The 23,411-nt window shown below is 37.0% G+C and overlaps 1 protein-coding gene across 5 annotated transcripts in view; it reads left to right on the forward strand.

Annotated features, from left to right (window-relative positions):
• Positions 1 to 23,411, forward strand: part of TOR (target of rapamycin) — an 81,149-nt gene that overhangs the window by 52,471 nt on the left and 5,267 nt on the right. For 3 of the 5 annotated variants that reach the window (XM_088222164.1, XM_088222167.1, XM_088222169.1), the window contains 17 exons: positions 974 to 1,114; positions 1,275 to 1,403; positions 1,598 to 1,763; positions 1,872 to 2,086; positions 8,985 to 9,191; positions 9,397 to 9,510; positions 9,588 to 9,791; positions 10,650 to 10,730; positions 11,641 to 11,715; positions 11,790 to 11,856; positions 11,943 to 12,103; positions 12,870 to 13,043; positions 13,140 to 13,268; positions 13,354 to 13,437; positions 21,864 to 21,925; positions 22,003 to 22,075; positions 22,176 to 22,310. In XM_088222164.1, coding sequence (XP_088078290.1) covers positions 974 to 1,114; positions 1,275 to 1,403; positions 1,598 to 1,763; positions 1,872 to 2,086; positions 8,985 to 9,191; positions 9,397 to 9,510; positions 9,588 to 9,791; positions 10,650 to 10,730; positions 11,641 to 11,715; positions 11,790 to 11,856; positions 11,943 to 12,103; positions 12,870 to 13,043; positions 13,140 to 13,268; positions 13,354 to 13,437; positions 21,864 to 21,925; positions 22,003 to 22,075; positions 22,176 to 22,310 — 2,217 coding nt within the window. Of the gene's footprint in view, positions 1 to 973; positions 1,115 to 1,274; positions 1,404 to 1,597; positions 1,764 to 1,871; positions 2,087 to 8,984; positions 9,192 to 9,396; positions 9,511 to 9,587; positions 9,792 to 10,649; positions 10,731 to 11,640; positions 11,716 to 11,789; positions 11,857 to 11,942; positions 12,104 to 12,850; positions 13,044 to 13,139; positions 13,269 to 13,353; positions 13,438 to 18,038; positions 18,089 to 21,863; positions 21,926 to 22,002; positions 22,076 to 22,175; positions 22,311 to 23,411 lie in introns of those variants that run through there. The other 2 variants (XM_088222165.1, XM_088222168.1) reach the window with 2 other exon arrangements.

Genomic DNA, 23,411 nt, shown 5'->3' on the forward strand with positions numbered 1-23,411 from the left:
ATTAGGGTTGATAAACCCTAACTCTAGTCTTTTACTTATTTTGTCTCTTGTGCGAATTTTCTAATCTACCATTCTTTTTATTACACTTTAAGTGGGTTCCTAACAGTAGATTTTGGGAATGTCATTGACACTTTAAGCATTTTGTAAATATTTTATAAATAGGCAGTACCCTAGTTTTTGTACTTTGTTAATATACACGTTATACTTTTTATTTAAAAAAAAAAATTGTTTGTCCTATTAGAATTTCTAGTGATGGTTAGATCAGGTTAATTTAAAAGAACTATAGAAACCTTTGTAATTTTCTTATAACATTAACTATTAGTGATTAATTATTTTGAGAATTTTCTTGAAAAATATCCTGGTTCTGTATTCTATGTGATTCTGTGATGCATCAGATCATATTAAATTTGGTGCTTACTGGATGATGTTCAAGAATCCCGTAGTCACTTTATCATTTTGAATCAATTAAGACATGTTTTGTTTAACGGATGAAAGAAATTCAAAAGGTGTCAATTTTCATTCTTATATTTTTTGAAGTTGAGTTGTTCTGCTAAACTTTGAAGTTTTGGCATTTGGAATATGTGGAAAATCCAAACATTTTGCCAATTAATTTGCAGTGTTGTCGCTGATTTGTATTTCGAAGGTGATTAGCGAAATTTGAGATCGCTAAGCAAATTTTACATGCATGGTGAATTAGTAAGCTCCATATATTAACTTTAACCAGGTAAAAGATGGGCAGATAGGTAGATTTGATACTTTTTATGTTTAGCACATGGTTGATTGGGTTTTTCTTTTCTTTATCAAAATTTTGCATTGCTTTACGGTTCTGACTTTGGTAACGCTATACAAATGCATAGACGTCAGACTTTTCTTTCCTTTGTAATTAGACTAGCATTTGTTGCTTCTTCTTTAGGCCTTTTAATGATTTTTATTTGCTGTTTCCTTTTAATCTTTGCTTATAATGCTTGAGCAGGTCTGGCAAGCACTTTTGGGTGTTAGAGCTCTTGTGCTACCTCCTACGGAAGATATTGAAACTTGGCTCAAGTTTGCTTCTCTTTGTCGTCAGAATGGGAGGCTTAGCCAGGCTAGATCTACTTTAATTAAACTCCTGCAGGTCAGTGGCAGTAATTTTTCAGAATCCCAGGGATGGTGATTTGGAGTATAGTTTGCTTTTTCCTTGTTACTTTTATTTTTTATGTATAAATTTTTCTTTGTTGCATAGTTTGACCTTTTATATTCTTTTTGTTCCTTTTTTCTTTTCAAATGATGTCTAGTATGATCCTGAGACATGTCCTGAAAATGTAAGATACCATGGGCCTCCTCAAGTGATGCTCGCATACCTAAAATACCAATGGTCCCTTGGGGAGGATCTGAAACGAAAGGAAACATTTGCTAGGCTGCAGGTATGTCTTGCTACTTTTTATTGTTTCAATTATATAAACCTCAATTTATACTCTGTGAAAATGGTTCTTAACACAGCTTTTTTGGGAGTCTTATTACCCATTCCTTCCTTAATACTTGTCTTTTCTTTTCCTTTTCTTATTAAGTTCTTACTTTCACACAAAGTATTTGCTTGGCTCTCAAATCACTTTTGTAGAACTTGGCCATAGAGCTCTCAAGTGCCCCAAATATTCAGTCTGATACGTCATCTGGTTTAATGACTGGCATGGGTGTGAATGTTCCACTACTTGCCCGTGTGTATCTTAGACTTGGAGCTTGGCAATGGATACTTTTTCCTGGAATGGATGATGATTCCATTCAAGGTAGTTTTCTACTTGTAATGTGTATATTTAATTGCTAATGTTAATGTGTATATTTAATTTGTAATGTTATTGACCTTTTTTCATACTATATGTTCCATTGTTTTGTAGAAATCCTTGATGCATTTAAGAATGCTACTCGTTGTGCTCCAAAATGGGCTAAAGCATGGCACAAATGGGCATTGTTCAACACCGCAGTAATGTCTCATTATACAATTAGAGGTTTTCCAACTGTTGCTTCTCAATTTGTTGTTGCAGCAGTCACTGGTTATTTTCATTCAATAGCATGTGCGGCCAATGCCAAAGGTGTAGATGATAGTTTACAGGTAAAGGATGAATATTTCTGATACTTGAGGTTATTGAAATATAAATATTCAATTGTTTGTTTTCATCTGTGTGGTGCATGATCATTGTATCATATCATTTAGTCAAATTACTATGGTACCGTTCAATCACCTCAACAATTTTTACTAACTCTGCTCCTGTCTCTCAGTTCTTTATTAACCTCTTCATGGATTACTATAATCCCGATATTTCTCACTAATATGAGTGGTTGATTCCCTCGCATGTTAGTTTTTGATTGTTGCTTGTTTGAAGGCATTAAGATATCACAGTTTTATTGGCACATTTGAAATGGTATTTTGCTCTTTTGCAATGTCAAATTACATGGATCATTTATCTATACTTTACCCCACATAATATCACTTTCTTGCTAAACTCTTTTAGAAAGAGAAAAACTTAGAGAACGATAGATAGCCGTTGGTTCTCCATGTGCTTACCCTTTGAATTTGGGTGGGGACATGTCTCCCTCATGTTGGACTAGCTGATAAAAAAGGGGAGAATCCTGGTGAGTGGATGCTATTTCTACAAGATTGGAGAGGAGACGTGCAACCACATTCTCCTTCAGCACTCGTTTGTTCACCGCCTTTGGGGTTTGGTTTATAGCTTTTTGGGTTTGAGTTGGGTCATTGCTGGCACCGTAACAACATTTAGAGGGTAAGCACATGGAGAACCAACGGTTATCTGAGTTGGACTTGAGTTGTGGACTTGTAACAACATTTAGAGGAATAAGCAATCTTTAAGGGTATTCCTTTCGCTACCTTTTGGGCAATCTCAAAAGAGAAAAATAGAATGACTTTTGAAGGGACCGGATTTTTTTTAAATAGATTTAAGAATTCGCGGTTCTAGGTTCTAAATTTTTTATTTAGCAGCCAACCATTGCATTCGTGTGATGAAAATGGGACCTTATCAATATGTTGTTGAAAATGTAAGTAGTTTTTTTTTACGGGTTGCACCCTCTTGGTGCAATTTTGATGCACTTTTAACTTTTCAAAAAAATATTTAAAGGCTGATGCCCCTTCACCTCATCGAGAATGGTGTAGGCCAAAGAATATGGATTTATCTTTATGAGCAACAGACAGATTTGTTTTCTCAGCCCCTTTGTGAGCTTATTTGAAATAAAGATTAATAATGGGTCATTTAATAATAGGTCAAGGAGCGGAAGGAAGAAGGTAGGATCCTAATTCTTTTCTTGTGCAAAATATATGTATATTTTATTATATGTCTACACATATCTGATTATGCATAGGCACGTGTATTTGTATATATCAAATGGGTCAAACATACTAATAGGTTGCAGTAAACTGGTGGTGGATCGTTCACCTAATGGGTTGAAGAGTATGAATCATAGTTACATGTTTTAGCTTTAGTTTCTCTCAATGAGGATCATGATCAACCTTTGTGGAATCTAGGCTCTGCGGATCAATTCACTGTGAGGTCTTTCTGTAATCATCTAACCAAGGGTGGGGGCACTGAAGAAAATTTTCCGTTTAAATAGATTTGGAGATTAAATGCACCTCCTAGAATTGCTATTTTCATTTGGGAGATTGTTGGTGGAACTATTTTGACTATAGATAAGCTTATGAAGAGGGGAAGGACTTTGATGAACTGGTGTTGTCTTTGCAAGAACATAGAGGAGACTTGTGATCGCATTCTTCTTCAGTGTCCTATATCATATAACTTATGGTTTATGACTTTTGGGATATTAGGTACAATTGGATGTTGGCGGGTAAGATCAAGAATGAGATTTGGGCTTGGAAAGATATTGTTGTTGGTCATTTTTTGGGTTATTTGGAAATAGAGGGATAGAGGAGTTTTTGAAGGAGTTAAAGAAGGCATTGACAAAACAAGAGAGACATGGTTCCAATCTGTTGGTTTGTTGATTATGAAACAAAACTAGTATTCCTTTGAGAATTTTGGTGACTTAATTGATATGCTAATTGAAAAGTAAATTCATTTGTGAATGGATTTCGCACCCCTTTGATGTTTGTAAGTAATACATACGTAACAATTTTATTTTTTATTTTTCAGAAAAGAGAACTTACACAAGAATCTTCAACTCCATTGTCTTGTAATCGTTTCTCACCTTCTTTATTTGTAAATCTATTGCTACTAATTTATTAATTCTTTCTAGAGGGTAGAGGTTCCTTAAAAAGCCGGAGTCTTTATCTGAGCCACGTAGTTAATTTGATTGACACTAATGACTTGCTTCCGAGAAAATTGCCAAGTAGAGCTATTTACTTATATCTTTCTCTGATATGCTCTAGGGCTCCGGAGGCTAATAGCCACCTTTTATGGATTCCAAGATGGTTTGAGAATAAGTTGTTTGACCTCTTGGGGAGTGTTGGGTTTGTGCACAAAATCTTGAGGTGCTTCTTCTTGTGTCTATTTGAGGGGTTCGATACATAGTAAGAAGCATAGTGTGTAGTAGAGGAAGGCACTTTTTGCTGGGTGTTGGGTTTTGTAGTTAGAATCTAATGCTAGGACACCTATTCATTATTTTTATTATCCCTTATTAGTTGGGACATAATGCTATTTAGGGCCTCTTTATGGGGCTTTGGCACATTGGTTTTTTCGGGTTGTCTATTTTTTTTTTCATTGAGATAGCTTGTCTAATATTAATTCAGCGGACGCTTCTAGTTCATTTTCTTTTTGAATTTTTTTTCTTTTAGTGAGAGGATATCTTGTCCTTGTTCCTTATAATCTCTTTCCTTGACAATATATATTTTTTATTAGTAAAAAAGAAGGTAGGTCTCATGCTAGTTAAGCAAGTGATTTTTTGTCAACGTGAAATAAAAAACTTATGTTTTTGCGGTGCTTTAGTCTATTTCCTCTGGCATGTGTTTTTCATATCTTTCATGCATATGTATATGTATTACATGTCTTAGTTCCAATGTTGTTCTTACATATCTTTATTGTAATTTTTGAGATTACTTCTCAGAATTATTTTATTGTATTATGAGCAATACAACAAGATATAGGGGAAGTATTACACCAAGCAACCTTAACTTTCTATCTTTAATTCGGTAAGAAAAGGACAGAATTTGGGAGGAAATCTTGGATGATCTGGTTATTGAATAACTGAGAATCACCATTATATAGGAGTCAACCAAATCTAGGATTACATGGAATCCCACATCATTTTCGCTTTGCTAATCTAGAAGTCTTATACTCCTCTAGTTAGGTTGTAAATATTGAACAAACACAAGATGCTACAGAGTTCTTTAAAGGTGGTTCGTGGAAAAGCTTTAGTGAGGATATCAGCAGTCTATGATTCTGTAGGCACGTAGGTCATTTGAATTACTAAATTTTCAATTTTCTCTAAAATGAGGTGACAATCAATTTCTATGTGCTTTGTCTGATTATGATGCACAGGATTCTTCACTATATTTGTGGCAGTCTGGTTGTCACAGCATAGATTGATAAGTGCCTTAGTGATTATCTCCAGTTAACCAAGGAGTCTCTTTATCCATGTAGCTTTACAATTCCTAATGCTAATTCTGTAAATTCAACTTCAGTATTACTTCTCGAAACAAGTTTTCTCGGACATCTGAACAGTATCTTGAAGTGGATCTTTTATCTTTCATATCTACTGTTCAGTCTGCATAAGAAAAAAACAAAAATGTTCTGGGTGACCTGTTTCTTGTAAAGTAATCCTCTTCTTGGGGTCATCTTGAGGTACTTCAAAATCTTGTATATAATCTCCATGTGTTCCTCAATTGGGTTGTGCATGAATTTACTTACGACATTAATTGAAAACCTGATATCTGGTCTGGTATGGAGAAGATAGATGAGTCTACCTACAAGCCTCTAATATCTTTCCCTGTCTATTGGTTTATTTTCCTTCTCATTTCCTCTCCTTTTAATTGGACCCATTGGGTATTATTGAGTTAACATTCTAGAATTCTAGTTTCCTTTAGTAAGTATAGGGTGTTGTTGCATGCTAGATGAATATACCCTTCTTTGGTCTTGTCACCTCCATACCTAGGAAGAACTTAAGATTGCAAAGATCTTTTATTTCAAATTTCGTTGCCAGAAAGTTCTTGAGCTTCAAGTGTTCCTCTTCATAATCACCCATGAGTATGATGTCGTCAACATATACTATGATAATAATAATTTTCTCTTCTAAGGATTGTTTCACAAAGAGAGTGTGCTCTGCTTGACATTAGATGTATCCGATTTTTTCATCGACTTCATGAATCTCCCAAACCAAGCTTGGGGGGACACTGTTTTAGGCCATAGAGAGATTTTTTTTTTTTTCTTTTCGGTTTGCAGACCTTGTTGATGTTGAAGTTAATTTCAAGTCTTGGAGGAATGTTCATGTACACCTCTTCCTCAAGATCTCCATTTAGAAATAAATGGATTCTGACATCAACTTGGTTCAGTGGTAAATCAAGGCTTGCTGCAAGGGAAAGAAGAACCCTTATAATATTGACTTTGGTGATTGGAGCAAAGATGTCTTGATAATCTATTTCATATGATTGAGAGAGTCCCTTTGCAAGAAGCCTGACTTTTAGTCTCTCAATGCTCCCATCGGCCGTATGCTTTGTAGTAAAGATCTGCTTACAGTTAACAATTTCCTTTCTAGGGGAAGATCAGAAATCACCAGTGTGCAATTCTTCTCGAATGCTGTAATTTTATCTCTAAAATCTTGTTTCCATTTAGGATACTTGAGTGCTTCTTGGATGGAATGAGAATATGCACATTGTTAAGGGTAGATACAAAAGCCAGTAGGATGGAGATAATCCATTATAAGAAATGTATTTGCTGATGGGATAGTTTGTGCAAGTTCTTGCTCCTTAGAGCCAATGGAATGTTGAAGTCATCCATTCTTGGTGTAGTGTCAAGACCAAAAGTTTCCTTACCTGTTTGATGCTGATTGTGAATTAGAGGTGGTTTCAATTCTTGATCATTGATGAAGCATGTTGAATGCTCTACCTCCCTTTTATTGTTCCTTCTCCGTGTGTAGATAATCTTTTCAAGGTATGTGAAATTCGAATGACCTAGTCGATAGTGCCAAAATGTAACCTCATTTTCCTTATTGCAAGAAGTCTATCCAGCTCCTATAGGACATGCTGGCATTTTGGGTCTGATTTCTGAGAGAATGATCTTTTTTGAAGAGGTAAGAGTCTAGAAGACATCTAAGCTGCCAATCATCTTCCCTTATTTCAACTCCTGAAATTCACACATGAAAGGAAAGAATTTAGCTTCACAATTGTGATCACTGATCAATTTACTAATAGAAAGAAGATTGCTATCCAAGTCAGGAATATATAAATCCGATTTTAGTGTCAAATCCTCTATTATAATTCTCAATAACCCCGAGCCTCCAACCTTGGAGAGGGAACCATAAGCAATTCTAATATTGTAGCTTTCTTTGCTGGGATTGTATTGATGGATTAGTTTGATATTTCTAATCATGTGATCTGAACACCAGATTCTACAATCCAGGCATGAGGATGTTTTGTGTTAGCAAACAAGGCAGTGGAATTGTTACCTCTTTGGGCTGTCAATCCGGTTCAGAGAGAGAGAGAGCAGAAGACTGATGGAAGATGTTTTTATTGAGGAGTTTTTGTAGTGCCTCTAGCTGCTTTTTACTGAAGGGAGTTCTTTTGAGGATGTTTTTCCTTCTACGAAAGTAGCATAGACTTGGTTGTCTTTGTTGCTGTGTGTATGCTTCCAACCAGTGGGTTTACCATGAATTTCCCTGCAGTTTTACCTCAAATATCCTGATTTTTCTGCAGTGATCACATCAAGGAAAATTTCCCTTTCAGTTTTCATTGATGTGATTTGAGTGGGATCATCAGGTCACCAAGGCTGATCCCTCCGACATGGGTGTGGTATCTTGAGTTCCCATCATTAGCTTTTTCCTGCTCTTTTCTTGATGAACTTCGAATAATGTTTCTCTACAACTTGGAAGAGGCTTGGTTCCCATCAATCTTTCTCTCACTTCATCTAAGTTCTTATTGAGACCAAGTAAGAACTTAAAGATCTTCTTTTCTTCTACCATCATCTTGTATAGGTTTTTGTCTTTAAAACACTTCCAGGCGTGAGTCTCAAACATGTCCAGTTGTTACCAATACCAGGAAAGAGTGTTGAAGTATTGAGTAACTTTGAGGTCACCTTGACGCAAGTCACATAGTTTGGCTTCTGTTTCAAATAGTTTTGAAGTATTTTCAGAACTTGAGTAATTTTCTTTGACAACATTCCATAGTTTCCTTTGCTGTCCCAAACAGGAGAAAGTTTCTCCTATCTTATTGTCCATGGAGTTGATTAGCTATGTCATGACCTTGTGATTTTCGATTTTCTAGACCCTGAAGTCGGGATGATGTTTATTTGGGACTATTACTTTGCTTATAAGGTACTTATCTTTTCCTTTTCAGCAGATGTATATCATCACAGACTGAGACCATTGAAGGTAGTTGTGGCCGTTAAGTTTGCAACTGATGATAAGGATAGATTGTTCTTCTGATCCTCCATGAGAATTCCTGATTGTTACTCTTTCAGGATTTGAGGTAACCTCGGACGAAGACTTGTTCATGGCGTACTTGGTCATGAGATTTGGGTTTCAACGAAGGGCAGTTTTCTGTTGTGCCCTGCTCTGATATCATGTAGTTTTCTGAGATTATTTTTCATAATTTTTCTATTGTATTATAATAGAGAACAATACAAAAATATATAGGGGAAGGATTACACAAAAAAACCCTAACTTTCTATCCTTAATTAGTTAAGATAAGGATAGAATTTGGGAGGAAATCTTGAAGGATTTGGTTCTTGAATAGCCGAGAATCCCCATTATATAGGAGTCAACAAAATCTAGGATTACACGGATCTCACACCATTATTACTTTCCTAATCTAGAATCCTATATTTGCATTGCTGCAGGATATACTTCGCCTTCTCACATTGTGGTTCAATCATGGGGCTACAACTGAAGTTCAAATTGCATTACAGAGAGGATTTGCACATGTTAATATCAATACATGGCTTGTTGTTCTGCCTCAAATAATTGCCAGAATACATTCAAATAACCGTGCTGTGAGGGAACTGATACAATCACTTTTGGTCCGTATAGGACAAAGTCATCCCCAGGTATGGTTCTGATGATTTCTCTATGTTAAGAGAATGAAATATTTTTAACATAGGACAAAGTCATCCCCAGGTCCGTATAGGACAAACTCACTTAAATTATTTTTCATTTTTAACTGTTATTATTAGTGCTACTGGAGGCTATACATTTCTAATTGAACATGCTATGTAATTCCTCCTCACTAAACTAATTTGATTCCTTGTACAGGCCCTTATGTATCCTCTTCTTGTTGCATGTAAATCAATAAGCAATTTACGGAGAGCTGCTGCTCAAGAAGTTGTAGACAAAGTTCAGCAGCACAGTGGCGTGCTTGTGGATCAGGTAGGCGGGTTAATTAACTTAAATATCTAATTCTTTGGTGTATTTGTTGATCTAATATATTGGTTACTTTTATACAGGCACAACTTGTATCTCAGGAACTAATCAGGGTTGCTATACTTTGGCATGAAATGTGGCATGAGGGACTGGAAGAAGCTAGTCGTCTGTATTTTGGTGAACATAACATTGAAGGGATGCTTAAAGTGTTGGAACCGTTACATGAGATGCTTGAGGAAGGGGCTATGAGGGAAAATACTACCATAAAAGAGAGAGCATTCATAGAGGTTTTATCTTGTTTCATATTAATGCTTATATAGTTGTCTCAAAGTTGTGTAGAACTTAATGCAGGTCAAGTACACTGAGATTAGGTTTAAATTTCTTTGTTGGATATTTTTTAGTAACAAAAGGAAGCCATAAACAAAGCTGTTTTGTTGTCTCATAGATGCCTAAACTTCAATTGGTTCTCCTTTGAGAGCATTGCATGGTCAAACTTAAAACCTCTTAACTATTCTTGTTTTTAAAAATGAGATTGAATCACAATAAAATCAGTAATCCTCAGAGTCTCGTTGGGGTTATAATTCCATTTAATTTTCTCCTATCTTTGGCAAAAGTCACCTGAGATCCAAATAGAAAAACTAAAGAACTGCCCATGTTGGGAATGGAAAAGCAAGTTGTGTTTTGAGCACAAGATTTCTGGGACTTGAAGAATCCAATTGATTCTTCCATGATCCAGTTTGGTCGTGAAATCGTATCTGGTGTTTTGTGCGACAAATCTTTTTGGCTTTTGGAGAATTGTCCTGTCAGGTCTTTGACTTGCTGCAGTCTTGATTATTCTTTGTAACCTGTTTGGGTTTCCCTTTTTCTAGAAAATTAAGAAATGCTAACATGTATCAGCAATCTTGATTGGATTCTTTCTTACCTTATCTTTATCAGAATTTATTTTATAAACAAGTTCAAGCCCGTGCTGTGCAAATATTTTGTCTTTACGTTTGACACTGAAGATTTTTGGTTTCATCCTTTTCTCGCCTTGAACATCTCTTGTTGTCTTTTTTCTTTGTTTGAAATACTTGTGTTAGCATTCAGGTCACAGTGGTGGAGTTTGTTGCACTTTATATGCTTTAGTAATGTGCATTTCATTGCAGGCATACCGCCATGAATTATTAGAGGCCTATGAATGTTGCGTGCAGTATAAAAGAACTGGAAAAGACGCTGAACTCACCCAGGTACCACAAAAGTTCGGAATATTACTAGCGATTTCCTTATTTTAACTTTAGCCTTGACTAATTCATGAAACTCGGTTGTTGATGCCAGAAATGCCCAATCTATTTAGGGTGTTCCTTTACATGCGTATCTTGAAGAGGACATATAAAACCAAAATAATTGGATCAAAATAACTTTATAGATGGAATTAGATTTAAAAAAAAATTCTCTTCCTTATATAAATTGATTTACTTCTATGCTCCCTCACCTAGACCCAAAGTTTTGAGACATCTCAGGATTTTTTTTTTCAAAAAAAAGTGTGAGATGTGACATCTGAGCAAAGGCTTGGGCATTCCTTGCCTATTTGATTTTTGATTTCATTAAGTTGAAGTTTCCATTTCTTGTATTTTGGTCTTTTTGAACTTCCTGGATTGGAAATCTTTTTTCTAATTTTCTTTTACATTCCTTTTCCTGTGCTAGCTGTTCTTTATTACATGTTTTCACTATGGTATGTAACATTTTCTGATCTTAGCTGCTGCCCACTTAGCCTCACTTTGGTGCTTTGTCTTTATCCTTCACTTTTTGTCATGGGTTCTTTTTGTGTTTTTTCAGTATTCTTTTTACTTCCATTTATTGTAATCGAGCATTTAGTAACCAGAACTCTTATCATTTGCATGTTTCCTTCTTGATATGTGGTATGTCATGTTCCAACATAGACCAGCTTAGGAGCGCAATGTTATATGCGTGGCCATGTACATTATCCTCTAGATTATGTACTACAAAAAAAAAAAAAAAACTCATGTGTTTTCTGCATATTCTCCTTTTCAACAATGACAGTTTCTGAACACTGATTTGGGCACATGAACTGTTTAAGTGTAGCTTCTTTGCTCTGCAACAAAATCTTGGTGCTAAATTGTATATTGTCTTTATTAGGCATGGGATCTCTACTACCATGTTTTCAAAAGAATTGACAAACAGCTCCAGAGTCTTACCACCTTGGATTTGCAAGTAAGAAAATCTGTTTAGGCTGATTTGTAACCCATTGTTATAATGATATTAACTTCTGCTCTATATTTGAATAGTCTGTTTCTCCTGAGTTGTTGGAATGCCGTAATTTGGAGCTTGCTGTTCCCGGGACATATCGTGCAGGTAGAATATAATTATTGTTTAACAAGTCTACTTTGATATTAAATTGAGTTCTCCTAATAAGCTCTACACCTTTTCTGAAATTTCAGAAGCACCTGTTGTGACAATAGCATCATTTGCAACCCAGCTTGTTGTTATAACATCAAAACAGCGACCACGGAAATTGACAATTCATGGAAGTGATGGGGAGGACTATGCCTTCTTACTGAAGGGACATGAAGATCTACGCCAAGATGAACGTGTCATGCAGGTGTTCTCTCTATTGTACATCATATTCCTATGTTTTGGCTGCTCTTATATGTTAATTGGCAAAAGAAATTGAGCTGATAGAAAAAGAGATTAGGTGCATAGGTTTTCTGTAGTTTGGGATTTGACATTATCTCTATCTTGGTTAACTGAGTTTGAATTGAATTCAAGGTTGTGCATAGTCTTATTTATCTTAATGAATCTATTAGACATCGGTTTAACCATCTTTCTAATAGAATTTAAACTCTTTTATCTTGATGGGCTTGATAAAAACTCACAAAAAATTTGGTTCAAAAGCTCACAAATATGTCCAATAGGCTTAACAGATATGTATACATAATGTTCAATTACCGTAAACATGTATTCTACATGCATACTGTGTGATGTATTTTTTATTATATAAAAAATAATTTTTATGAATTAAACTCGAGTTCAAGATGAGGCTTGATGGTTTTCTTCCTGAGGTTAAGCTGAGCCAAATGCATTATTTTGTTGTAGAGAACTGAAGTTCTAGTGTAGTTGTTGGATGGTGAAACCCTTCTGTGTAGTAGTTGTTAGCTGACTAATTATTGATTATAATCTAAATTAGTTCTAGATTGCCGTTTGCCAAAACTTTTATTCTGTTTATTTCTTGAACAGTCAGTTTATGGGTGCACTATTATTAATCCTACAGCATTTCAAAATGTAGTCTAACTAAGAATGGTAATTATCTCCTACTTGTTTCTTATTCAGAAGAAATGATTTCTCTTAGTGTTCATGCTCTGTGTCAGCTTTTTGGTCTAGTGAACACTCTGCTGGCGAATTCTAGAAAAACTGCAGAGAAGGATCTTTCTATCCAACGATATGCTGTAATTCCACTATCTCCAAACAGTGGGCTAATTGGATGGGTTCCAAATTGTGACACTTTACATCATCTAATTCGAGAGTATAGAGATGCTAGAAAGGTTTGTTTAGTTTTATTTTGCTTGTACATGGTTATTTCCGGTATGATATTTAATAGAAGTAACATTAAGTGACTCAAATCGGCCAATTCCTTTCAGATCACATTAAATCAAGAGCATAAATATATGCTAAGTTTTGCTCCGGACTATGACCATTTACCACTTATAGCAAAAGTGGAAGTATTTGAATATGCTCTGCAAAATACTGAGGGAAATGATCTAGCTAGGGTATGCAGTCTTTCAGATTTTTATTGTGCATTCTTATTTGTATTCTTTTTTAGATCTGAGTGTGCAGAAATTTCCTTTATGATAGGTACTTTGGTTGAAAAGTCGCACATCTGAGGTGTGGCTGGAGAGGAGGACAAATTATACAAGAAGTTTAGCGGTTATGAGTATGGTATGCATTTGCTTTATTGAGAGAGCTATCCCTTGAAATGCTACAAAATTCATCTGTATATGAATATGCTTATTCCTTGATAAACTGGTATTGATCTTCATGGCAATAACAGAAACTGTAGGGTGATTTCACCCATTCCCCCAGAAAAGAAAATAACTTCATGCAGCATAATGGGATTGTTTACTTAGAGCAAGCCTTGGATTCTTTTGTTGCCAACTGAAAATTTTTGCACAAGTACCATAAAAAATAAGAAACCTGAAAGTGAAGGAACAATTAATTTCAAAGTACAATGGACCAGTAGACAAGCAGAGTGCTAGCCATCTGTTAACAATGGGTACTGATATTTGGACATTAATCACTGCTTGAGTTAGGTTGGTGAATGAATTCTGATAAAAAGTGACAATGTGATGGCTAATTACTACACAAGTAGTGTTCATTTCTCTTGACTCTCAAACACAGAGTATACTTCAGAAAATGGTTTTGAAAATTGATTTGTCTAATCTTTTACTGTATTTATTATTTTTACTAATTTGAGCATGTATAATTGTTTGAGATTAGTGGTTTAGTGGTTTAGTCAACATAAATTTTAAGGTTTTAGTGACCAGAGACACCTGATCGATACAAATATGTTTATTGTAGAATTATTTTTCTGTATTTTTTCTTTTTCTGTCTTTTACAACCTGACAATATAATAAAATAGTTACTGCCAAGTTGTGCTGTTTTTTCCCTTCCATTAGGGAAGTTTGTTAGTTTTTGTCTTTTTCTTCATTCCTTTGCCTATAAAATTTTGCTGATTATCGATGAATAAAATAAGAGTGAGAAGGAAAGAGAAGTTTTTCTTATTCTCAAGTTTTTCATGGTATCAAAGCAAGCCTGATCCAAATTCTTCAGCATCTCTCCTGCATTCAATAGGCAATGGATGAGCAGACCCCTTCTCCGCTCAAAGTTCTTTTGGGCTCTCACCTTCGGGTGCCTGACCGCCATGCTCTGGCTGATCAGGTTCCATCTTTCGTTACTGGCCATCGACTAAATGGTAGTAACTATCTTCAGTGGTCGTCCTCGGTGTTGATGTTCATCCGAGGGAAAGGCCGAGATGTAGCACCCGGAAAGGAGGAGAAAAAAAAAAAAAAAAAGGTGCCACGTCAGCAGCCACGTCAGCAGGCCCGGCCAACCAGGGCCTGCCACGTGGCAAGATCGCGTCACTCCGAAAGGAGCCACGTTGGCGATCCGCGTGGGTGCGATCCGACGGCCCAGATCAATCACGCGATCGGACGGCCCAGATTCAAACGCACGGACGGCCCAGATTCAATCAAAAACGAACGGCCCAGATTAAAACGAAACGAACGGCTGTGATCAAAAGGCAAGGGGTTATAAATAGAACCTCCACACCAGACCAAAAACCCTAGCCGCCAGCCGCTCGCCGGAGAAGACGAACCAGAGGCCGACCGCCGCCACCCGCCGCCACTCGCCGCCGCACCGGGGAAATTTCCGACCGCCGATTGAGGTAAATTTCATACCCCCGACTCGTTTTTCCCCGCTGATTCCTCCTATGGCCAAATCGAGGTCGAAATCCCGGCCAAACGGCCGGAATACGCGGCCGAAGCCCAGCGGCGCCGCCGCGCCCCCTCTCGGTTTTTGCCTCCGACGAGGCCCTTCCCGGCCTCCGTTCGATGCAATTTTTATATCACCGTGATCACCATTCTTTTCTCTACAGGTTGACCGGAGCCGAATCACCAAAACACGAACCTCGCCGGAGAGCCGCTGCACCCGAGAGCGCCGCCGCCGGTAAGCTCCGTTTTTCCGTGATTTTTTGGCCCCCCGAGGGCCCTAGGGTTGTTTTCTGACAAGGACCAATGCGAGCGTGGCCGAATTCGGCCGAAAACGGCCGAAAACAGCCAACCCGAGGCGACTCGCCGCCGCCAGCGGCGGAGCCGCCGTGCCAGAGTTGCGATTTGGGCCGAAGGAGGCCCTGGGCCTAATTTGGATTTTTTTTGGAACACGTGCAGGTACTGTTAGTGTGTTTCAGTTTCCCGGGAAAAAAAAAATTCAGGGAAAATTAGGGACGGCCTGCAGGCGCACTGTGAATCGTATTCGGATCTCGAAAACAAGTAAGGACCCCTCACCCTATTTCCTATCACGGTATTAAAGTTCAAAATGATAAAACGGTATTTCTTGAATTAACGCATGTGTGAAATTGCTTAAGGTTGCTAATGGAGCCCGAGTCTAGTGTGATTGGTGATTTACTATTATTTGGCATGTTTACAGCTTTAAATGCAAAATGAGGTTTGATGTGTTCATTTTACAGATTTGTGTGCATATACTACGTTTTTATTAATCATGGGTTGAATGACTGAAAAACTGATACTGTATGTTGTCTGTTTGGCATGAATTACTGTTTGCTTGTTTGTATGTTAATTGACGATGCTGATTGAGGAAAAGGAAAATGAAAGATTGTGTAGACTGATAATTGTATTATGGGGGTCAGCCTGACTAGATATCCTGGGAGATGGTGGACGGACCGGGTCCGTAGGGAACCCTACCGGGATTGTGGTCTCACATGCCGGACGGGGTATGGAGATCTTATGGTTTTGGCGCCCATACCGGACGGGGTATGGGGACGGCCCGTTTCACCCTCATACCGGACGGGGTATTGAGGTTTATGGTTTTGGCGCCCATACCGGACGGGGTATGGGGACGGCCCGTTTCACCCTCATACCGGACGGGGTATTGAGGTTCATGGTTTTGGCGCCCATACCGGACGGGGTATGGGGACGGCCCTGGAAACTGATTATGAATGTTAAAGATTAACGGGTAGCGGAACCCCTATGGACCCCCACGGATACTAGTAGGCTGGTAAATGAGAAAAAAGATATGTTGTACAATGATTGAATTGCAAGAGGCGTGATAAGTGTTATGTTTTACAGCTTAGATTATTCAATGATTATGATAATGTTATTGTTTTTCTCATATTGTTTTCATAAATTCCACCAAGGTAAGTGGATGGTAAAAGTTTTATTATTGATAAAAGGTTTTGTTGTAAATTATGCTCCATTGGTCTTTTTGTGTTTTTCTACCCACCTTTATCTCCGTGACGGTGAGATATCGTGATGTTCTTACTGGGCTAGTGTAGCTCACTCCTTAATTAACCATTTCAGATCAGGAAGACATGGTTCCCGAGCCCGTTCCGCAGGAGGACGACGAAGGAGATGCCTAGAGACTCTGTAGTCATACGCATAGTTTATTTTCGAGTTTTCTTTCTTAGTTAGTTTAACCTTTTATATTTTAAGTACGTTTCTGGTCTTTCGTGTAAGGGATGTTAACTGAAATTTTGATCTCGCTTCCGCATTTGATATATTTAAATACTCATTTCTTTTAATATTTCTGGGGCCGTTACACGAGATGAATATCTCACTGGAGAGCTCTCACCTCTTCCCACGAACGATCCAAATGTTCGGATATGCAAAGTTGAGAACAATCTTGTTATGTCTTGGTTGGTGAACTCAATGACCACTGAGATTGGCGAAAATTTCCTCCTTTATGAGACTGCGCACGATATCTGGGTCGCAGCTCGTGAGTTCTACTCCACTCGCGATAACACTTTCGCCATCTTCGAAATCGAAGCAAACCTTCATGACTTGCGCCAAGAAGAAGAAATAGTAATTCAATATTACCATTTTCTTATTCGAAAATGGTAGCAACTTCATGTTTTTGAAGAACATGTTGGAGCTGCCTAGAGGATGCCAGGAGATTCCGAAGCATCGTGGAACAGAGATGAATCTTCAAGTTTCTTTTCGGAGTGAACAAAAACCTCGACAAGGTAAGAGGACGCATCCTTGGAACCAAACCTCTTCCGAACATCAGAGAGGTGTTCTCGGAGGTGCGACGCGAAGAAAGCAGGAAGAAAGTGATGATGGGTGACTCGTAACTCAACCTTAATCCTGCTGAAAACATATCTCTCTCACCCGAAACTGGTACTGTTCTCACAAGTCGGGTGACTGAGCGAAAGGGACGACCATGGTGTGAATACTGTAAGAAGCCGGGACACATTCGTGGAAGATGCTGGAAACTTCACGGGAAACCAGCTGAGAAGGAATCGGCTGAGAAGAAGAAAACACGAAAGCAGGAAATTGAGGAAATTCATCGGGACAATTTTATCTCAATAGAGGAGGGATCCACTACAACCGTTTCTATCGGAAGCCCTTTATTTAGTCCTGAACAAATCAGCCTCCTCCAAAAAGTGTTTTCACCCAATATGGTTCTCAGTAATGCTTCTACAGCTCACAAAGTTAATTTTTATGGTTTCTCAACTTATTCCACAAAAAAGGGAATATGGATTATTGACTCAAGTGCTTCCGATCATATGACTGGGGATATCTCATTATTCAAGGAATATAGTAAGTGCAGAAATAAATTCTCAGTAAAAATTGTTGATGGCTCTAACTCCCAGGTCGAAAACATGAATAATTGCAATGACACCCAAGTTAATTTTGTACTCTGTGCTATATGTTCCAAATTTGGATTGCAATCTCCTGTCAGTAAGTAAAGTATCATAGGATTTGAATTGTGTGGTTACATTTAACTTTAAACTGTGTGAATTTCAGGATTTGGACTCGGGGATGACGATTGACAATGCTAGTATACTGATCATGCAGTATGTACTAATCCTAAATCTGTAAACAACTTAAATATGGAATGCCCTATCATGTTATGACATTACCGTTTAGGACATCCTAACTTCGTGTACTTTAAAAAACTATTTTCTAATTTGTTTCGAAATGAAAATCCAACTTCTTTTCAATGTGAAGTATGTCAGCTGTCCAAATATATTCGAAATTTATTTCTCAGTTCTGTTTACAAACCCACAAAACTTTTTTCATTAATTCATAGTGATGTATGGGGTCCCTCTCGGGTCACTAATATTATCGGGATAAAATGGTTTATATCTTTTGTTGATGATCACATTAGAATTACCTGAATTTTTATCATGAAAGAAAAATATGAAGTTGACCAGATTTTTAAAAAATTTCACATTATGATTCAAAATCAATTTCACACCAACATCCAAGTAGTGAGGTCAGACAATGAGTGTGAATACTTTGAAACCAATTTGAGCCAATATTTTTCTGACCATGGCGTTATCCATCAAAGTTCATGTGTTAATACTTTACAATAAAATGACATAGTTGAACGGAAAATTAAACACATTATTGAAGTAGCCTGATCAATCATGTTTACTACCCACATTCCAAAATTTCTTTGGGGAGAGGCTGTTCTTACTGCTGCATACTTGATAAACCGTATGCCCTCCCGAACTCTCTCATTTCGAACACCCTATGATGTTCTCCTCAGGACATTTCCGCAATCTCATATTCTTTATACTCTTCCCTATAAAGTTTTTGGTTGTTCCGCTTATGTTCATGTTCATGTTCATACTCACCTCAGAGGTAAACTTGACCCACGGGCCATTAAATGTGTTTTTGTTGGATATTCACCAAATAAAAAAGGATACAAATGTTTTGTCCCAAGACCCGTCATTTCTACAACACTATGGATGTCATTTTCTTTGAAAATTAGTCTTTCTATCCCACTACTGATATTTAAGGGGAGAGTCCTAATCAGGAATATCAAGTATGGGATATAAGTACACTACCTCTTACTTTTTCTCCCCTCACTATTCTCGAGTCCTCATCAAATTTTCTTGAAACCAATATCAAAGAGTCTGAAACTGAACCTATACCTACTACTATCAACAAAGAGTTGTGTCTATACTAGGAGATACAAAACTCCCGTTAATAAAGATTCGGAACCAACTAAACATTGTTATGAGTCTATTCCAGTTCCAAGCAGTAAGAACACATCAGGTAATGAGTTTTCAAGCACAATTTCGGATACGGTTACTATTACTGATCATGATACTAAGTTACCTATTGCTTTGCGGAAAGGAACTCGATCTTGTATTAAACACTCTATATAGGATTACATTTCCTTCAGCAATTTGTCCTCAAAGTATCATGCATATATAAACAAACTTGATGGCAGCCCCACTGAAGCTAAAACCATTCATAAAGTCCTTGCATTGGCAATGTGGAGAGGTGCTATTCAAGAAGAGATTAGGGCTCTTGAAAAGAATAAGAATTTGGAACTGACAGAACTTCCACCGAGAAAACATAAAGTTGGGTGCAAATGGGTATTTACTGTAAAACACAATCCTGATGGAAGTGTGAATCGGTACAAAACTCGTCTAGTAGCTAAAGGCTTCACTTAGTCATACGGGATAGATTATCAGGAGACATTCGCTACAGTGGCTAAGCACAACACTATCCAGATATTACTCTTTCTTGCCTCTAATCTTGATTGGCCTCTCTGTCAACTTGATATAAAAAATTCATTTCTCAATAGAGATTTAGAAGAAGAGGTATATATGGAAGTTCCTTCAGGCTTGAGACCACATATAAAACTTACAAGGTATGCAAACTCAAAAAGACACTCTATAGTCTACAACAATCTCCGAGAGCTTGGTTTGACAGATTTACCAAAGCAGTTAAACATATGGGTTATGAGCAATGTCAGTCTGATCATACTTTGTTTGTCAAGAACAGTGCCTTTGGTAAGAAAGCTATCCTAATTGTTTATGTTGATGATATTATTTTAACAGGTGATAACATATAGGAAATTCAAAAATTCAAAAGTTTTCTTGCCACAGAATTTGAGATAAAAGATCTTGGAGCACTTAGATATTTTCTGGGAATGGAATTTGCTCGTTCTAAAAAGAGGATATCTGTATCACAAACGAAATATGTTCTTGACTTGCTAAAAGAAACAGGGATGCTTGGGTGTAAACCAGCAGAAACTCTCATGGAAACAACTACAAAAGTTGGATTTAAAAAAGGCAAGCCGGTTGATAAAGAAAGATATCAGAGACTTGTGGACAAACTTATATATCTTGCTCATACTAGACCTGACATCAGTTTTGCTGTAAGTACTGCAAGTCAATTCATGAACCAACCTACTTATATTCATATGAATATAGTATATCGGATCTTAAGATACCTTAAGAAAATTCCAGGATAAGGACTATTTTTCCAAAAAACAATGAACAGGAATATTGAAATCCACATAGATGCTGATTGGGCAGGTTCTATAACTGACAGAAGATTTACATCTGGGTACTGTACTTACATTTGGGGAAACTTAGTCACTTGGCAGAGTAAGAAACAATCTGTTGTGTCATGAAGTAGCGAAAAAGCTGAATTTCGGTCACTTGCTTATGGAATATGTGAGGGAATTTGGTTAAAAAGAGTTCTAATGGAAATGAAATTTTTGGTTACTACTCCAATGAAAGTATGGTGCGACAATAAAGTAACAATCAGCATAGCTAAAAATGTGGTATATCGTGATCGAACTAAACACGTGGAAATAGATAGACACTTCATCAGGGAGAAGATTGAAGATAAGACCATTATAATACTCCACGTTCCTACTAATTAGCAAACTGCAGATAATTTATAAAAGACACTTTTCAAAGGACTCTTCAACGAATTAATATCCAATTTAGGTTTACTAAACATTTATATAACCTAGATTGAGGGGGAGTGTAGAATTATTTTTCTGTATTTTTCATTTTTCTGTCTTTTACAACCTGGCAATATAACAAAATGGTTACTGTCAGGTTGTGCTGTTTTTTCCCTTCCACTAGGGAAGTTTATTAGTTTTTGTCTTTTTCTTCTTTCCTTTGCCTATAAAATGTTGCTGATTATCGATGAATAAAAGAAGAGTGAGAAGGAAAGAAAAGTTTTTCTTATTCTCAAGTTCTTCATTTATGATTGGTTATAATTTATTTTTGAATTATTTGAATTGAGAAGAATAGAAGGGATCTTGATAGTAAGGGCTACTAATGACTAAATGGATTCAAAGTCTAACGTTTTTGGTCTAATGGACAACTTGTGAAGAGACCTTGTTGTATCTGTCTTGTCAATAGCCGTACTTGGCGACAATCCTCCTGATTAGCTTTAATGTCTCTTTTAAAGGTTTCAATATATGATTATAAGGTCAAATAAATTATTCTAAACTCTCTTTTGCTTGATTATAAGGTTGATACTGGTTATACTTGTTATTTCGAAAGACAAATATATATGATTATAAGGTCAAATAAAAAACATCTTGTATGGCTGGAGTATCAATCATTCAAAAGTTTGATTAATGTTATCTACTATTATTTTTTAGGATTTTCAGTCAATAAAAAACTTAATAAGCTATTCTCTTTCTTTTTTCTTTGTCAGTAATGCAGCATAGTGTAAATAACTAAAGGCCCAGTTCCCTTTTAGAACCACTCAAATGCCACTAATTAAGCTATCTTTGTACTTGTATCAAAATCTGTTGTCTGCTGGAGTAATTGATTTAAGCTGGAGATGTTACTCGCTTTTCAGGTTGGTTATCTTCTTGGCTTAGGCGATCGACATCCGAGTAATCTTATGCTACACCGCTACAGGTACATTAATTTGGAGAAAGCAAAGCTGTTGCTTGTTAAAGTTCAAGTATTTAATATATCTGACTGTTCTTTTACAGCGGAAAGATATTGCACATAGATTTTGGAGACTGTTTTGAGGCTTCAATGAACCGGGAGAAGTTTCCTGAAAAAGTATGTTCTTGATGGAAATCTGCAATTTGCATTGTCACTTTTAATCAGTTGTTTAGTGGTATACAGATAGTTTATGTTTCTGCTGATATCTCTGATGTAGGTTCCCTTCCGCTTGACTAGAATGCTTGTGAAAGCAATGGAGGTTAGTGGTATTGAGGGAAACTTCCGTTCGACCTGTGAAAATGTGATGCAAGTTCTTCGAACAAACAAGGACAGTGTTATGGCAATGATGGAGGTACGGGATGTGGATAATGGAATTGTTTTTTTTATACTGTTTCTGCTTCAATATATTTTTTGCATAAAGTGAATCAGTTTATTTGATCAAGCTCTTCATATAACTGGAAACTGGGATGTCTCAACTGATAGAAGTGAATGTAGCAGTGATTGTGCAGGTTTTAATTTAGCTTCAGAAAAGTAGTTTCTGTCCATGTTTCTCATTCTTTATAATCCCATGTGATAACCCACCCTATCACTGAAAGAAGCATCCAGATCACAGCAACTAAGACACAAGCTGCACAAACTCGAGAAACTGCAGTATCCAGCCAGTAAAGCTAACTCTCCTGAAGCACAAAGAAAACCTGCAAAAACAGTGATTAGGAACCAACAATCTAACTCCCACCCTTCCCCCAAAACTCATCAGCAATTCCCCTTTATTTATATAGTTTCTGTTAGAACTTTGAGAATCTTAAACCCCTCTTATTATAATTTGCCTTTCCCAGCCTTTTACTGAATATTTTTGCAAAGTCAATTAACCTCAATCTCTTGCACTTAGTTGCGCACATTAGCCTTGCATTTGATCTTTCTTGTGAAGCTCTTCATTCTCGCGGCTTGCACCTTTTATTGCTTCCGATGTCTTGGATTCATTCCATGAACCAAGCATGCTATACTCCTTGCACTGAAGGGGCATCTTGAAATAATACTTTTTCATTACTATTAGCTTGTTTTGCATCAATGTTAGATTAATATCATTAGTTTATTTTAGTCCCCGGTTTGCAGTCACCAAAAAGATTCATGGTTATGGAGTTTGTCTTGTTGTATAGTGGCACTTGAAGATCTGAAGTTGGTTTGAGTTGTTTTTTTTTAATTTTTTTTTCTTTCTGGGGAAAAGTAGAGAACTGATGAGGCAATCATCGTTCTAAATTCTAGTGGTGAGTTAGTAATTACCGTACACGTGTCCAAGGATCCAGGAATGCGACAGTAAAGTGCTGTAAATCTTATAGGCAACTGGTGTAGGCTACTGTGTGGTGTTTTCTGCCAAGATGTGTGGTGACCATTGTTTATTATGTTTGATTTTTGAGTTTCTGCTTTTACGTAGAATGGATGGCAGAGACTTGTT

Source organism: Carica papaya, chromosome 6 (assembly GCF_054855325.1).
Source record: "Carica papaya isolate Zhongbai chromosome 6, ASM5485532v1, whole genome shotgun sequence".
In the NCBI taxonomy this organism is placed as follows: Eukaryota; Viridiplantae; Streptophyta; class Magnoliopsida; order Brassicales; family Caricaceae; genus Carica; species Carica papaya.